Raw genomic sequence first — 18,093 nt, 5'->3', positions numbered from 1 at the left:
GCTCCACACAGCCCTTCATACACTATAGGAGGATACTGCTGATGCTCTGACCACTTGGCGGTTTCTTGTTTGTCCTCTATTAAGTAGATTATTATATTTTAAACTTTCCATTAAAAATTAGTTTTATTGAAAAAAACAACTATTTTTGGCTTAGGCTAACAAGAGACAGGAAAGACATACTAGCAGTAGCCAAACCTCCTTTTTCCTTGTATCTGATTTCTCTCTCCACCCTCAATAGCTGGGGGCAGCTGGCTCCATAAAATCAGTCTTGCATGAAAAAATCTGTGCTTAGTATATTCCCCAGATGTTGACAACACAAGGAACACCATACTGGAGCTTCTAATTCAGCATGATCTGAACGTCCAAGCTCCACGATGTTATTCTATGTCTGGTGACTGAGTTAAGGTTAAAACATGATTTTGTCACTGGAATCCTGAAATTAACGATAATACTTGAAAAAAGCTCTGGTTCTCCAGCACCGATTGTTACCTGGGGTTCTTTCAACCCAAAGCTCTTGGTAACTTTTACCCTGTGCGAGGAGGTGTCAGGAAATAAATCGGGGAGACATGGCCGTCCGACCGATAGATGGCTGGCACAAACAGAGCAACACAAGAGTGCTTTCATTTAAAGCTAAACTTTACTAGTCTCAAGCACTTACACACATCCGCAACAAGATTAGTAAAACACCCCCAACCCTTGATAATTATCAAAGCTGAGTGTGGCTCTTGAGTGACACAGTGGCAGGCTTCTGGTGGCCAAATCTTCTGTCTGCTGGTGGGGACCGCAAGATGTATCCAGAGGGAGAGTCCAAAAGAGTCCCCAAATAAGTCCAACTATCTCAAGCTTTTTCCCCTTATTTATACATTAGTCATAAAATGACATGTTCCTTAAAGAAACCTTGTTAAGTAAATTAAGTAAGCAGTTAAGTAATCAGTTTCAAGCAAGAAGTTCCTTCTGACTATTGATTAACCAGGTGTGGGTTTTCCAGAGTCTGCAGCTCTGAGACCCTGCTCGTTTTAAAATGCATGTATCAGCAACTTCAACACAATTCTTATCAGGAAGGATGCGGGGTCAAGCTGCCCTTTCCGTGGCACCCAAAACCCTCTCCCCTCCTGCCTTGGTCAAGCCGAGATTGCTGAATGATCAATTTACAGCTTGCTGACTAGGTTGCTTTTTAACAATAAGCCATAGTGGTTTTAGGCACTTTACTGGTTTGCCAAAGTCTCCCCATACACCCTGAGGCCTGGACTGGAGACCTCCCTAACGAAAAAGCAGCTTAATCTCACCAATTTGCTCTCTCCCACACAAGCATTGTGTGAAACTAAATTCTGTTTCCTGTGCCATTTGTTCTAAAGAATATACCAAACCCCAATCAAGGTAACTAGTAAAATCCCACAGTTCATTGGAAATTTTTTACCTGCCTCTTTGAACTGAGATGCAGGAGTAGAACTTGGAAATCAAGTAAAATGTAAAAGAGCAGCAATTCTCCCCAGAATAAGTGGTGATAAAGAACAGGGGACTTTCCCTGGAACTTAAAGGATGCAAATTCAAAACCTGATCAAAAGGAATACTTTTCCATACAATGCACAGTCAGATTGTAGAACTCTCTGCCACAAGATTTCTCTGCAGGCTGCGAACGAGGAACTTAACAAGAATAAAAAAGGCAATAGATATTTATTTGGATAACAAAACTATTCAGAGTTATAATTAGGCTTGACAGAATTCAATTTTTATATAATTTTGACAGACAATATTAATGTTTATTTTTAAGCAATTTTTCATTTTTTATTCATTTAAATTTTCACAGTTGTGGAAAATTATGTAGACATAGCTTTTGCCTAGGTATGTGTTTTGATTATTAGGGATGGAAGTGTTTTGTCAGTTTGCATGCATACAGTGAAATCAACATTTATTGATACAATCTAATACGTCAAAGCCTAGCTGCAATATTTATTGCTAAACGAAGAGTTCTGGAAAGGATATAAAACCTCATGCTTCAGGCCAATGTCTACCTATTTGGGGTTAGGACAAGACTTTCACATGAGGCAGATTATCCCTCATGTGCTTGCTGCAGGGTTTCCTGCACTTTCCTCTGAAGTTGGCCACTGTCAGTCAGGATACTGGCCTAGAGGGATGATGGGTCTAATCCAGTCTGGCTGTTCCTATGTTCCTATTTAGATAGGATGGTATGTCTATTGTTATTCTTGGACCATTTCCCAAATGCCTGTTAAGTTTTAGTGAACTTGAAAGATTCCTTGATAAAGGGTATAATTTGTAAGTTGAACATGATTATGCTGGTTTTGGTCTTTTCATAGATGCAAGAACTCACCATCAGGGTCTTTTGGGATCTCCTACTCCGTGGAAAACCAGCTACAGAAATGATGTCAGCCAAGACAACAGCCCATTTTATCAAACCTTTTAGGTTTCCCTTTCCTGTATTAAAATGACCCAGGAGGGAACTTTGTCCCTTGCTGTGACATGGCCGCAAGGCTGGCAGCGCTAGCAGGAGCCAGAAATCAACAGAAAATGTAGGACCGTTTCCCATGGATCTCAGCATGTCTCTGCTGCTCACAGAACTGCCTTGCAGCGTGAGTCTTCTCCCTGCCTTTCTACCTTGTGTGGTCACTATGCCAGCTCATACCTTCTCTTTGCATCTTAAACAAGCAATGTAGGGCTTAGGTGTGACTGCTCAGGTTAGCAGCAACTGACAAGGTTTTTGCGTTATAACTTACACTGAGAAAGGACTGTGATAGGTTCAGTTGTTACTCCCGAACCTTTTCTGCATTTACTCTAACCATGTCCACTGCCCATGTGGAGCAGCAGAGCTCATATAATGCAGAAGAGGTTTGGCTGCAGTGGGATGTTACTTGCTATTCCCCTCCATGGACCCTACCCACTTTCCAATCCCAGAGCCTCTCCACCATACTTCAGAGGAGAATTGCTGCCTAAAATCAGGCCCTTCCACCCAGCACCCTATTTTAGACAAAATGAACCTTCCCAAAGTGAACATGCACCCTTTTTTGTTTTGTTTTTGATTTGGAAAATGCCCAACCAGGCTTTGGAAAACCCTGCTCAAGTGGAATGTGTGAAGTCCAATTTTTTTTTAATGTCTCTTGATGGTAACTTTTTCAGTGTTTGATTTACAAAAAAGTTTTAGACCTCCACTATAAGGTACGCTGGGCCCTACGTCAGGCAAGTTCCCTTCTTTGCTGGGTCTTCTACCTATAGATTTCCACTCCCATATGGAGCAGTAGATCTGTGAGAGTTCGGCTTCTCCCCAATCCTTGGAACAAGTTTCTGCGACTGCCTTGTAACTCATGATTTCAGGGTACATCTATGGGTAACATTTTGCCCATAAGAAGGGGCTCTTAAATGCCAAAGATCACTTCAGACTCTGCCCTTCATTGCTGACAGATTTCCAAGATATTATCCATTAGCACACTGAATAAAGAAGCAAAACTAGGGGAGACGGCTACTTAGTTTTCTGATCTCTCTCGTTCAAGCTTACTTGCCACATCACTAAATACTTCATAAGAAAGACTTTGGAGCTTGGTGAGAATCTGTCAGCAGTTATAATAAGTCTTGAGCCAACTGTTCAGACATCTTACAGTGCACATTACACCACAGAAAGATGCTGCAAACCTCATCATTAGGAAATATCTTTCATATTTGGGTGAGAAGGTGATTCTACAGAGTAGCTCTACTTTGGTAACATTTTGTACTTGTGTTGCAGTTTCTGAGATGCATTTGTGACTTAGGCAAATAGATGTAGCATATGATTCATTCTTTGAATGCTTTTGTGCATGGTAGCCCGATGGATAAAGTCAGCATATGAAAGCCTCAGCTGGTTTCCAGTGGTAACACCATTGCTAAACATTCCATTAGAAGGGTACAAGTACATCCCCTGTGCTGATATGCTTGTGTTTCCAATTGCATTCTGTGACAATCACAAGTGAACATTTATGCTAAAATGGGCACACTGCAATCTAGATACGAGTGGGTCTTTGTCTGGCCAGCTGAAAGAAATGCGGCCTTGACTCTTTAAGGGCTCCCGTGCAACAAGGGGGAGAAGAGAGAAAGCTTACAGGGATGGACAGGCAGGGCAGGATGCAGGCGGGCCCAGATCAAGTTCATTGCATTGCTCTCCCTGCTGACTGGAAGAGTGGGAGTAGTATTTATACCCCATGCAGCCACATGGAGGACTTCTTTACCAGGATCAGAACCTGGCAGGGGCATGGGGGAGGCAGTCAGGCATTTTGCTGGTGCCTTCTTGTGGCAGATGTCCAGTGCAGGTACTCGGCATGGGTGGGATATGTTTATCAGATAAGTGGGAAAGGATGTGAAGGAAATCAGCCCTTATGGAAGATGATTATGGGGGTTGGGGCTTATATGTCTCATCAGCGGGGAGCCGACCTCCCTCCTTTTCCTGGATCTCTTTAAGGTAACTGAGAAATAGGGGCTGGGGATCCTACATCTGGATCAGCAGGGAGCTGATCTCTTCCTCCCCACACTGTGCAATTGGTTGCTGTGTACTCCCAGATATAATAAGTGAATAAAGTTGCAGCCTAACTAAACAAAATCCATGGTCTCCTGCCTTTCTTCCATGTCAGATGAAGGCATCCAGGTCTTTGTGTGAGACAGAAATTGGAGAGAATAACATAGGAATAGGTCATGGATGGCTGTAATCTTTTTAAAGATAGATTGTGCATTCCAGAGATAGCAAGGAAAGAGGAGGGGGAAGGAGGAGGTTAGGAATGGTAGCAGGGAAGGAGTGGAGATGGGTGTGGGAGGTAGAGAGGGTGGGGATGGAGGCGGGGACAGGGTTGGGACAAATGTCCCTAGAGGTGGGGAGGAAGATACAGGCATGACACCTAGATATGAGCTGGCAGGGGGAGATCAGGGTGGAGAGGGGAAGAGGAGCAGGCAGAACTGGTGGGAACTGTACAGTGGCGTGGGTAACCAGGAAGGGGAGATGGTGCCAATGGGAAAGAAGATGGAGGACAGATGCTACAATGCAGAAGAGGGGTGTAGTGAGAGCCATTGGTGAGTGGCAGATGAACAAACAACCCCCTCCCCGGAAAGGTCTGAAGGTCTGCTCCTTGCCCCGGCACTAGGTCTGAACCAAATGGGAAATACCCCCTGTTACAGGCAGAGCTCTCCAATCAGATTCCCAGTTGGTGGTGAGGAGACAGGAACAGCTGTGATGTGCCAGCACCTGCGGCTCTTGGCCCCAGGGTTTCATCAGGAGAGAATCCAGTGCCTCCAGTGGTTGCTGGTGATACTGATCTCTACCTTTCCAAGGGCAGTCTGACCAGGAGGCATTTTTAAGAAAAATCACCCAGGAAGAGTCAGACAAATTCACATGTTGATCATTTCATGGCATTATCGTGGGTTGTAGTAACTAGCACTCTTGGTTTGCAGGGGTCATTAGCAGTTTTGTATAGAAATCAGCTGATCTGTGGGGAAAGTCACATCACTTTTCTTTGATTCATTAAATCAGTTACAGTCATTTTAAAATCATTTTTCTTCCTCAGCCAACCTCTTTGTCTTGGTGATAGTGATATTCTTTCCCAAGTGTACTTGTGGGCATTCACATGCGTGTGTGTACACACACATATACTTGCTGTTGGTTAGTCTGCAGCAAAGTAAGTAGGCTCAGAAAGGTCTGGGAGCATTAACAAGGATAGGGAATGGGGTGTGTGGTTGTCAGGAGCATGCGAAGTCACGGAAGGCTGGCCCTGCTGGCAGTAGTTCATTTTTTCTCGCACTTGACTGGAAAACCAGTAACGAAATACTAAATTGGAATGGTGCTGGGGAAAGGCAATTTCCCCCTTGGAGCTAAGATCAGCAGCAATGTCAGTAGGGTAGGTGGGTCCTGGAGGATATGCACATCAGGTCTGATAGAGCAACGTGACCAGCACATTGAAGTATACTGTGTTTGGTGAATTTCAGAAGACTTGGGCCAGATTGTCCCTACCCCTCCAAAGGGTGCGGGGGAGAATACAAATACAAAGTCTCTCTCTCTCTCTCATGTCCACTGTTTTAAGCGTGTTCCAGCTGTCTCCACCCCTTCAGCCCAACTAGATACTTCTCCCATGCTGTTGATACCACCCTAACCTTCCCTTGGCCCTACATCCCTTTCCCCTTCAACTAACATACCCCTTAAGCCTCAGACTCCTTTTCCCTTAACTTCTACAGTCAACAAAATTCTCCAACAACCTCCAAATCTCCTGGTGTGAGTAGGTCTCAGGTCAGTCATCTCCCTGATGTCCTAGTCAAATCTGGCATTAACCTTCTCCCTACAGCCACTCATCTCTTCCAGCCTTGGAATCTTCTATACATTAAGACGACTCCAGCTAGTCCAATATACAAGGCAAAATGTATTGTGATGGCAGATGAGTGGCTGCCTCACAGCACCCCCGGTGGCCTTAGGGCAGCACTGCCACCTCAGTTTCCCCTCTTGAATCCCCAAATAAACTCCACAGAGGGTTCTTCAAGTCCAATCACAACAGCCCTCCTTAAGGTCTGATTTATTAACTGAAAGTGCAAACGTCTTCCCTAAAGCTGGGTACAGCCCAAATGCCCCAGGTCTGGTCAGTTCTTCCTGCCTTAGCAGGCTATGCCCAGTCCTTTCTAGTTGGAGCAATTCCTGTGGTCTTAGGTTAGGCTCTTCCCTGTAGGATCCTCTCTCTCACACTCTCTGAAGTCTCCCTACAGCCCCCTGGGCTTTGACCTTACTGCAGCTCCCTTCTGCTCTCTTGTAAAATGCCTGATCCTGCCCCCCATTCTGTAGACGGGATTGGCTTGGCCCCAAGCTCTCCAGCTCAGTGATCTCCAGAGGTACATCAACGAAGGGGATGTGGTAGGGCCCAGCTAGAGGGGAAAGAGTTGTTATCTAAGCACTTCTGTGTCTGATAAGGGTTTAAGTTTGGTTCTCTTTGACATGGGGGTTGAGGTTTTGGCCTGTGATTTTTTTTTTAAGTGGTTTGCCCACTTAAAGATATAGAGATGTAGCCTTATAGTACTCCATTATTATATATGGAGATAGACCTATCTCATAGAACTAGAAGAGACCTTGAAATGTCATTGGGTCTCATCCCCTGCCTTCACAGCAGGACCAAATACCATCCCTGACAGATTTTTGCCCCAGATCCCTAAATGGCCTTCAAGGATTGAACTCACAGCCTTGGGTTTAGCGGGCCAATGCTCAAACCACTGAGCTAACCCTCCCCAAACAAAGCAGACTTGCTTTCAGATGTTTCAAAACAAGACTACATATTTTGCAGCCCCCAATTATAACACAGCTAAACACAGGGATCAATGTGTGAAATATAAGCCTGCAAGGTGTACTTTGATCCATATGCTCTGAGTGTTCCCCAAGGTATGAACATGGGACACAAGATAATCTTACACTTTAAACATACGCTATGCACTGATACGGGCCTAAATATTGAAGCTGATCCCATGGGAGATACCAATGGGGTTAAATACCCTTACATCACATGAGAAGGTTTGATAGTTAAGCATCAGGGGAAACAAACCAAAGATAGAGCAACTCATGCAACGACTAACTGGAAATTGCAAAGTCAGCTAAACTTTGTCAAAATCCCCAGACAAAAATGTCATTAAGATACAATTAAGGTTATAGACAGAGACCAATTCCCAGGCAAAAAAAACTTCATTAAGATACACTCAAGGTTGTAAACACACACATTAGTTAGAGTCAAACTATATGATTAGAACAGTGTAGTTATTAAAATGATCAGTGTTTGGTTATTCAAAGTTAAGGTTCAGGTTACTAAAATAAATATTTGAATGTCAAGAAATTCACAGTTCTGTTTCCACAAACATACTCTGACCCCATAATGCTGCCCACTATCCACTTGCCTTCTGTTGTGATGTTCTGAATCATTTCAGAGTGTTACAGAGCCATGGGGCCTTTCATTCACTATATGTTTGGTGGGTAGAGGAGCCTATGAAATGGTTGCGTTTATACAGTGTTATTTCTGGACTGTGGGGGAATGGATAAGACACAAGAGGCTAGTGTTTCTTGCTGTCAAGATGAGGAAGCTGAACAATGGTCTGTATCTGAGTCTGTGGGTAGCTTGGGACATACAACAGGAAGATGGGATACATGGATCTGTGTCATTAGCAGTTGGTAGTTCCAGTGCAAACCAAAAGTAAATTAATACAGCTACAGCACAGAGACAATTCTGATAGTTCCAGTTCTCTATATCTTTGCAGTACAGTCTGGTCAATACTGGGAAATATTGATGGTAGCATAAGTTAGCAGGATATGAGGGATTATAGGTAAAAATACCAACTAGATTATATTTATTGAAATGGCGTAAGAGTTACTGTACGTTTGTCCACTGCAGTGGCATTTTCTGCTTAATGAACTACATTTTTATAGAAATGCTGATAACTGCTAAACACTAGATCCTGTCAGAAAATGTTCATTTGCATTTGCAACTGAAAAAAATGCAGTTTTTCAATGGAAAATTCTGTTTATGTCAAAAGGTTTTGAAAACTGTGTGAATTTTGATTAAATTTTTGTTGGACGGGGGAAGGAGAAAAGGAATGAAACATTTTGCATTTTGTTAATGTTGAACTGTTCCTTTTTGACATTTTCAAAATGTCCCCTTTTGATTTTGTTAGTTTTGAATTTAGGGGGGAATTTAGAAATGATTCGTTTAGTTCCGTTGCAGAACGGAAAATCCAGTTCCTGCCCAGCTTTACTAAATACATTGAAAACACGTGGCCTAGAAGAGCTGCATTTCTAAAATAATAAGAGGAGTGCTAGATTTCTTCTACGAAGGGTAAATTCTTTTCATGTCACCCTATTGGTCACAGTTCTGGAAAGTGATAATAGAACAGGACACATATATAATGAGGCTATGCCAAAAAATACCTTATCACAAAAAGTGTCTCATGTTAGAATGACATGCAATATAAGTAACTACTTGATGAGATCCTTGCACCTACATTTAATTTTCAGGGCTTTTAATGGGAAATGGAGGTTTGAGTTGTTGTTTCATTCAATCTAACTTTTCATTACGATTTATCAGGATGAAGTTGTAAACATTATCTTTTTCTTTTTAGCTTCTATAGTGATTGGGAAATGGTGGTGTGAAATGGAGCCCTGCCTAGAGGGAGAAGAATGCAAGACTTTACCCGATAATTCTGGATGGATGTGTGCAACTGGCAATAAAATCAAGACCACCAGAGTAAGTCACATTTCCATTTGTATCTACTGAAAAGGAGTCACTTGCCCTGGTTCACCCATACACCAAAACTGCATCTTGCTTTTTTATAGAAGGCTAGCTGGCTGCTTTGTCAGTAGCCAGTGCCCTTACCCTCTCCTTACATCTGTCTAAGGTTTACAGATTCAGAGATCTCGGCTGAGCCGGGTTTTCTAACTGGCATCTCAGCACTGTGTACCTTTCTGAACGTCATTGCCTCTAAGGAATACAATAGCCTATCAGCAGGCTCATTTTTGGTGGTTAAAGACACAATTATGAAAGCCAGGGGTTTATAGGTATGAGATTTTGCTGTCTACTACTTCTTAGTAATAGCTAATTTCTGAGTCCGTAGCTTTTATTTCATCTATAGTAGACAGTTAAAATGAAAGCTCATTCTGCCCCAGTGCGCCGTGCAGAAAGGCACAAACACATGGGAAAAGACATGGTGGTGCTGTGCAGCTGGGCAACACTGGCTTTCCCTCCTCCATTCAGTCATCTCCCAGTCACCCTGTTGTCGAAATGAGCCCTGGTTGGATGAGGAAGCAGGAGAACATCTACACTGAATGTCACATTCCCCCTCCTCACATTAACTATGCTACATGGGCCTCACAGAACTCAGCCCAGCAGCTCCCTGGGGAGATAACTCTTGGAAGGCATGTGAATGAAGAGACCATCCACCAGGGCAAAAAAATGTTGTCCTACAAGTTTATTCATTGAAAAAGGAAACATTTGCAGAAATGTTTTTTACTTCATCCAAATGTTCCTGCACCATAAAAAGGGACTTAGTCAATCATTCGCCCTCTGCCAGAAAAAAGAGAAAAATGGGGAAGGAGTCTCAGTTTCTTGCTGGATCTCTTTGTGGGGTAGCAGAGCCAGGTAGCACCGAATGTTTATTGCTTGTCTGTTCTAAATTGAAATAGCACTTAGAGATTAGGCCATATAGCATAAAAACAATTACATGTCCTAGTAACGCTTTCCCTAATGAATCACAAATTTCAGAAAGGGCAAATATTTAACAAGTAATGTGAGGAGAAATTTAAAACTTTTGTTATTTACATTATTATTATTATTATTATTATTATTATTATTGTTTTTGTGCTAGATTTTTAATGTAACACCCTACGGTAGTCTTGCATTCTGCCTTGCAAATATATAATTTAGGAATCTTATTAGTTTTTGTATGAATTTGTAATTTCTTAAGCTCCAACAGCATCCTGTGAACCAAGCTGTAGGTAATAGTCAACATCTAGTAATAATAGTTAGAAACTTAGCAGTGAAGCTCATTAATATTCAGATGTGTGATCCAATCTAATCAGTATGGATTATTGTATTTTATTTAAATTAAAAACCTACAGGTATTCAGAAATGAAAAAATATTTCTGTCATTTACCCACAGGAGTTATTTTAATTAGCTTGTGTAGGGTAAGCTTCTAGCAGCATTTTGTTTTGTTACCTTGAAACATTGTTACAGAACAGAATTGATGACGGCAAAGTGGCAAAACGCTTAATAACTATCTCTTAAATACTGAAGGCAGAAATCTTGCATATACTTTTGGATTAGTTAAACTTTGCTTGAAGTCACCTACTTGATCCTTAAATGGCAAAAAAAATAAATAAATAAAAGCAATCAACTCCTGAAATAGGAAGAAGCAACACCAGTCAGCCAATATCTGGATATATCCATGATGATTAGAAAAGAGTTTAGCACAAGTCATTCTGAGCCTTAAACTGCTTTGCTGTGGGTGTTCTCCATACACACAAGAACTCTGGGGGACTCGGGCTGGTATCCTGACTATGAATATTTCTACAATTATACATGGGATAAAAATCCACATGCTTCAGGGCATAAACCTGAACTTAAACCTAACTGATAGATAGGAAGACTGCCCCATGGTAGGTTATTCCACAATTGTCCATTCCAAGCAGAGCTGAATGAATTTTTTTCAGTGAACAGTTTATTTGCTGAAAAATGCATTTTTCAGTCAAATGAAAGCGTTCACGAATTCAGGTCAAATTCAGTGAATTAAAATGAAATAAAGAATTAACGACAGTCAAAATGGTTTGCTTTGACATTTTCAAAATGAAACGTTTCAAGTTTTCATTTTGAAATTACCTTTCCTTTCAAAATCGATCTAGATTTATTACAAAAATACATTTAAAGGGGGAGGGGGTAAAAAAAACCACCCAGAAACAAAATGAAAAGAAAAAATGGATTTTTTTTCAGTTTCCATTGAGCAGGAAAGAACTAAAATATTCAGCTTCAGTTTGACTTGAAACAATTCTTTTCTGATTTTTTTTTTTGTTCTGCCACCAAACTGAAAAATATACATTCCACTCTACTTACAGGAATGCTTGCACCTTCCCTGAAGTTGGCTGCAACTGGTTCCTGTCAGAGAAAGGATATTGCACTTGATGGACCATGATCTGCCCCATTATTCCTGTTTCTCTAGCCCTTTAACTTTTAACATGGTTGAGTATGTTAGATGTTCAAGGCCGAGACTGAGAGCTGTCCACAGCTTCTGCAAATTGATTTATTTTCTATTGATAGATCAGCTGTCTGAAACATTGGCCAGAAACTGGGGTTTTTTTTAAATTTATTTGAGTCTCAGATCAAACTTTTTATTGCTTTCCACTTGTTTTAACAGCAGCATGAGCAGGGCCGTCCTTAGGATTTATGGGGCCCTACGCAGTATTATTAAACTGGTGCCCCTATGCCGGATGGCAGCCCAAGCTCACAGCCTGGTGGGGGAGGGGGAGGAGGGACTTGACAGCAAAGGATAATGAGATGCCCGGCCTGCCTCATGGTGACGGAGAGTCACAGTTCCCCGCAGAGACTTCCATGCCCTCTCCCTCATGCAGAATGGACATGAAGAAAGTACCTAATTAAAAGCACTAAAATTTGGGAATAAAAAATGTCAGTCACACGTTTTTTGATATGCCCTGAAGTTTGTCAGAGATTTATTTGCTAAAACTTTATAGTAAGGGTGAGTCAGCTGTCCTGCTGAATACAACATTACATATAATGGAATACATGATGCAGCTCTTCTCTGTTTTACATTTTCTTAATCAGTATTTCTAAACTGAATTTATATTTTAAATGTACTCAAATCTTAAGCCAGCGTTTCAGATTACTACATATTTAACTCACTGAAACAAAGACATTCTTTTAAATTAATCAGAGAGGTTTAGTGTGTTCATAACAATGTTCATTGCTTTTAGAAAAAGGGAACAGTAATTTACTTTGTGTGATCTCCATAACAAGAGACATGGTTATGAAATTTCACCAACTTTAAAAAAATATGTTTCCAAAGATTTTAGGTATAACAAGGATTTTGTCTTACTAAGGTACTGATTTTGCTGGAGGGTTCTTTTAAAACTAGTTCGTCGGATAGTCAGAAGTAAAGAAAGGAAAACTCTTTGTCCAGCTATCTGGAAGGGAAGGACTGTTGTCCCTTTAAGGGCTCTCTTCAGTGGGCAGTGGGGGGAGAGGTGGTGAAGGGATGGACAGAAAGGACACAGGAAGACTTGGAAGCACTTTTTTTTTTAACTATAGTAATTAAAATGTGTATTTTAGATAAGGGAGGTCTTTTGAAGGATTTATTTAAAAAACTGTATGTCTGAAGATCCACACATTTAAGGCTAAAGATGATTGTGCATCTAAAACTCTATGCAAGCATTTTTTAGAAATGTGATTTTATAACCTTCACCAGCTCACTAATGAAATATTTTTAAAGCAAATTTTAAGCTAAGGTCCTGTAGACTGACATGTTCTGTGTAAATATTACATTAATGCACAACTGTTTTTGTCAGTAAAGTCAGAAACTGACAGTATAAAAATTTATTTGGGCATAAGCTTTCGTGGACATCTGATGAAATGGGTTCTAGTCCACAAAAGCTTATGCCCAAATAATTTGTTAGTCTTTGAGGTGACACAAGGACTCGTCCTTGTTTTTGCTGATACACATTAACAGGACTACCACTCTGAAACCTGTCAGTATATACCTTGGGGTTGGCAAATGCCTGTTAAATGGCTTTATTACCCCTTGAATGTCTTTTTAACAGTTTCAATGTTGTGCTAATAGGTCTGGCAGGCCGGAGGTTTTTTCACTTTTAACTACTAGATTCCCTCCCAAGGAAGACTCACCAGGCTAGAGCAGCCATCTGAGGGAGCCTGCAGGAAGGGTCAGAACAGGGATAGGAAAAGAAGAGGGTGGACACTAAGACCCAGTGGTGCCCCAAATTTTCAGGTGCCCTACGCAGCTGCTTATGTTGCCTATGCCTAAGGACGGCCCTGAGCATGAGTTTTGGAGATGATTTGAAAAGCTTTGATTTTTCTCTTTCTTCACAAAAGTATCAGACCCCTGGCTGTGAGGTCACACTGCAATTCACAGAGTGCACAACCCGTTCCAACCAGTAGAGCTCTACTGGATTGGGCTCTCTGTAGGCAGAGGCTGGATGGGTTGGGAGGTGGAAATCTACCCTCCCAAGTTGGTGCCAATGAGCAGGGCTACTATGCTGCGGACTGGAGTAGTAGCTGCTGACCCTCTGATCGTGGTCGTTTCCCTGGACTCAGCTGTAGCTTTCTACACAGATCTGTACAGGGCCAGAGATCCTTGCACAGCATGTAGATTTTCGGCAGGCATCCCAGTGCAGTCAATTCACTCTCCATTGTGTCATTCCTGTTCAGAGCTTAGGTGATTCAGAGGGCTTTGTGCTGGCCCTCTGTGCCAGGTGTGAATTTCACCCAGTATCCAGGTGATTCGGCAAATTGTCCTATTTTTACTATAATCTACACTAATAATAATAGTGCCCTCAAAGCACTTTACAAAAATAGGTATATTTCTTATCCTCGTTTTGCAGATGGGGAAAACTACAGTGCACAGAACTTAAAGGATTTGCCCAAAATCACACAGCAATTCAGTGGTTGAATAGGATCCAGGTCTCTTGATTTCATATCCCCTGCTCTAATAAGTAGGCCAAGCTGTTTCTCATCAATAACATTCAGTTTATAGTATATTATGCTATCAGGTCATTTTTATATTGTCTCCTGAGTAGTATAGGTGAAAAAACGACTCACATTTCCTAGACGTTTGCTACTTGCCCAGTATTACAACAACAGCTGATGTTATGGTCCCTTGAAACCTGAATCCCAGAGCATATTCAGCTCCCTCCCTGCTTGAGCTGATAGCTGCAGTAGTACACCAAAGAGAGTGGGATTTGTTCAGTCTGTATGAGAGAAAACCCAGCATAGAAGATCATTTGTTAATGGCAAATCAGGACAGCAGAGAATAGGACCTGGAAAAAAAATATTCTGGAAGGTTTTAGGATTTTTTTAACAGGCTGAACAGGTTAATATGCTGGCCTATATTTCAGATTAAATTTCTATTTAGAGCACTGACTAAAGCCCTTTCTTTTTGTGTGACAGTCATTCTAATAAGAGGTCACCTCAAAGTAGTGAAAAGAACACAACAGTAAATATCTGTTGCTAAGATAATTTCTGCTGCATCCCATCATACAGTCTATTGCTCTGCTAATAATTGTTCTAATTTAAGGACTGAGCCTACTGAAATCAATGTGAGTATTGCTACTGACTTAAATTGACTAGAGAAGGACTTATACTATTGTACTGATGTAACCAAAAAAACCCATGTCTTCTCAAGAAAGCTAATAATTTCAGCGTCTGATAGGTCACTCTTATTTCAGAGTCATAGAAACCTGAACAATGGCCAGTTTTCCTTGTAGGGTTTTTAGCATGTTCAGGTAGATCAAGTGTCTGTAATCTAATGTAACCAACCCCTCAGCTGTCTCTCTATGCAAATCACTGGTGTTCCACAAGCTAGTCATTCAAGAGAGCTGAAAGATGCTCTTGCCCATACATCCCTACAGGAGCTGACCATGATGCCTCCTGAACACTGTCAGACCAAGCTGAAGCACAAAGCAAAATGCTGCTCTCAAGATGTGAACTCAGACACCCATTTGGCAGAGTCGTGTGCCACCACCAGCAGACGATCAATCCAGCTTTTGTGTTCATTTTTGTAACGTACTGTCTATAATTGATTATTTTGCACTTCATTGCAGATTCACCCAAGAACCTAATAGCATCTCCTAGATGAGGGAACCACTGATTTACAGAGGACAACATATTAAAAATTTAAACCATCTTCAAACATTGACAAGCCAAATGGATTTCTTATTTGCACTTTGACTGTTGACCAGATACTAACAGTGGCTTTACTGTGTGAAATAAAAATATTCTATGGAAATAACACCCCAGATTTTTGACAACAGAAAAGAAAGATGAAGAAAAACGGTTCTTTGGTAAAGTTTTCGTGATTATGAAGAATGAACAACAGTCTTATAAGTTTGGATCTACAATTTACTTTATACTATTTAAAAGTATATATATAAATATATATGATATTTTGAAATAAAGCCTCATTCTTCAAGAAATTAAATAGTACCACACTTTGCTGCAGCTGCTGTAATCCTTTTTTTTAATGATCTGGAAGACACCTACCAGTTTCAGAGCAGTCAAAAGGGAGAGCAAACATGCTGCAGCACCAGGACACCTGGAGCTAGAAGAATCATGAAGATGCTGTGTCAAGAGCTTCCTTTTTCTTTCAACAGAGTACTGGAGAGAATACATTATTCCATTTTCTTGTGTTCTGGAGGCTTTTTCCCCCTTGTGCAATACTAGCATGCTGGCTTTACTTACATTACTATACTTTATACTTAACAATGATGAGTCTATCCTCTTCCAGGAAAATATTTTTAGAGCTATTAGATATTCAATGAGAAAGAGAAGGACAACTCTCAAATAAAATACAGTATGTATTAAGAGTTTATTTGGCAGAGTTTGGTAGACTGTGGGCTGCCTTCTTATTAAAGGTGTACATACAAACAACGTCTTCAGACTTTATATAGGTGGCACAGACTCCAGTAAAAATGTGATTGCTAACTCCAAAGTTTTGCACTGTTTACTCAAGAATACAAAAATGGATTTTGTTTCTTAATGTTTGATTAAGCTGAGTTGGGATTTGCACAAGGTTTGATTCTTGCTAGCATGTCTGGGTTGCTCCTTAGTCCTTTCTATAGACAAACGTGCACTGTTTAATAAAACTGGTTTACTTAAACCGATGAAACTCTCCCATGTGGACCCTCTTATTTCAGTTTGAGTGGCTCATTTTGATCTAGCTTAAATATAACTGAGTTAAGCTCAGCTGATATAGGACACTCTTAAAACGAAATGGGAGTTACCATGCAGGGGTTTGTACCAGTTTAACGAAATCAGTTCAGATTAACGCCTTTATTTAAAGCAGCGCAGTTCTCTGTGTAGGAAAGCTCTTGGAATGATTATGGCAGAGGTAGAACCTCAGGGCCGGAATGTGCAAACCTAATTTATGTTTGTAACTATTTACTCACGAGTAGTCCCTTTAGTGGGAGTACTCATGCGAAAAAGTGCTTGCCAGCATGCATGAAGGCTACACAGTCTAGCCTTGGGTATTTGTATATTCAGGAGGTGTATGGAAGTGCAGAAGGTATTTTATCCAGTCTCACTTTCTCTTCTTTAATATTTTCAATTTCCTTTCACCCTAGTTACCTGTCTCTCCCAAGACCGCCTTCACCCAGACTAATCAGTTTTAATCCAGTGCAGAGTAACAGCTGAGCTCGCTGACCCAAAGTCAGTCAAAATTATCCCACCAGCTTTCTTCCTCCTCTAGGGCAACCACTTCAGCACCTGATATTTCAGGAGGTGGAAATTTGTCACTGTAATTACAGTATCAGAGGGGTAGCCGTATTAGTCTGGATCTGTAAAAGCAGCAAAGAATCCTGTGGCACCTTATAGACTAACAGAGGTTTTGGAGCATGAGCTTTCGTAGGTGAATACCTACTTCGTCAGATGCGGGTATTGCATCTGACGAAGTAGGTATTCACCTACAAAAGCTCATGCTCCAAAACCTCTGTTAGTCTATATGGTGTCACAGGATTCTTTGCTGCTTGTAATTACAGTGTATGTTAAAGCAGCAGTGTCAAGTGTCACACCAAATTCCACATGGACTTTATACGCTGGTAACTGGAGTGTTGATCCTCAAAATAAAAATGGATCTATTGCTTCGTAAGAAGTAGTTTACACTCTCCCCTTTTGAATAGATATTTGGTCAGTTTCTGTAAGATCAAAACATGTCTGAACATATATTTTCTCAGGTATATTTTGAGATCAGAATCAGGCCATAAAACTTAATGCTGGTTTCTTTCAACAGTCTTCCTCCACTCCCCACTCCCACTCTCACTCCCCACCCATTTTACTTTTTGTCCAACAAATACCTTTCTCCATCACTCTTGTCAATAGCTCAGTCAAACTCTCATTGAAATCAAAGAGAACTTGTCATCATAAGAACTGAAGTCTTGTCTACACAAGGGACAAATTAACTAACAGGGTGAATTAAAAGTGGATTGATTAAATTGAATTAAACCCCTGTGTGGACACTCTCATTCAGAATTAATGTGGCCTTAGTCTGATCTAATTTAATTCACTTTGAAACTGAATTAAAGTATCAGAGGGGTAGCCGTGTTAGTCTGGATCTGTAAAAGCAGCAAAGAATCCTGTGGTACCTTATAGACTAACAGACGTTTTGGAGCATGAGCTTTCGTGGGTGAATACCCACTTCCTCAGATGCATGAATTAAAGTAAACTGTATTAACGCCACTTTAATTCTGAATGAGAGTATCCATAAAGGGGGTTAATGCAGTTTAATTCATCCACTTTTAATTCACACACTCCATTAATTCAGACTAACTTTCCTGAGTGTCCCCATGTAGATGAGCCCACGGGTAAACCCCAAGCAAAGAC

General features: G+C 41.0%; 1 protein-coding gene across 1 annotated transcript in view; it reads left to right on the top strand.

Moving 5' to 3' along the window:
• Positions 1–15,394, top strand: part of TAFA1 (TAFA chemokine like family member 1) — a 345,895-nt gene extending 330,501 nt beyond the window's left edge. Inside the window, exons 4-5 of the mRNA XM_030571134.1 lie at positions 9,103–9,227; positions 15,321–15,394. Of these exons, the coding sequence (XP_030426994.1) occupies positions 9,103–9,227; positions 15,321–15,338 (143 nt within the window). The 3' untranslated portion in view covers positions 15,339–15,394. The remainder of the gene's footprint in view (positions 1–9,102; positions 9,228–15,320) is intronic.
• Positions 15,395–18,093: the final 2,699 nt, after the last annotated feature.

This window comes from Gopherus evgoodei, chromosome 7 (assembly GCF_007399415.2).
Source record: "Gopherus evgoodei ecotype Sinaloan lineage chromosome 7, rGopEvg1_v1.p, whole genome shotgun sequence".
In the NCBI taxonomy this organism is placed as follows: Eukaryota; Metazoa; Chordata; order Testudines; family Testudinidae; genus Gopherus; species Gopherus evgoodei.
This window is presented reverse-complemented; position numbering and strand designations above follow the sequence as displayed.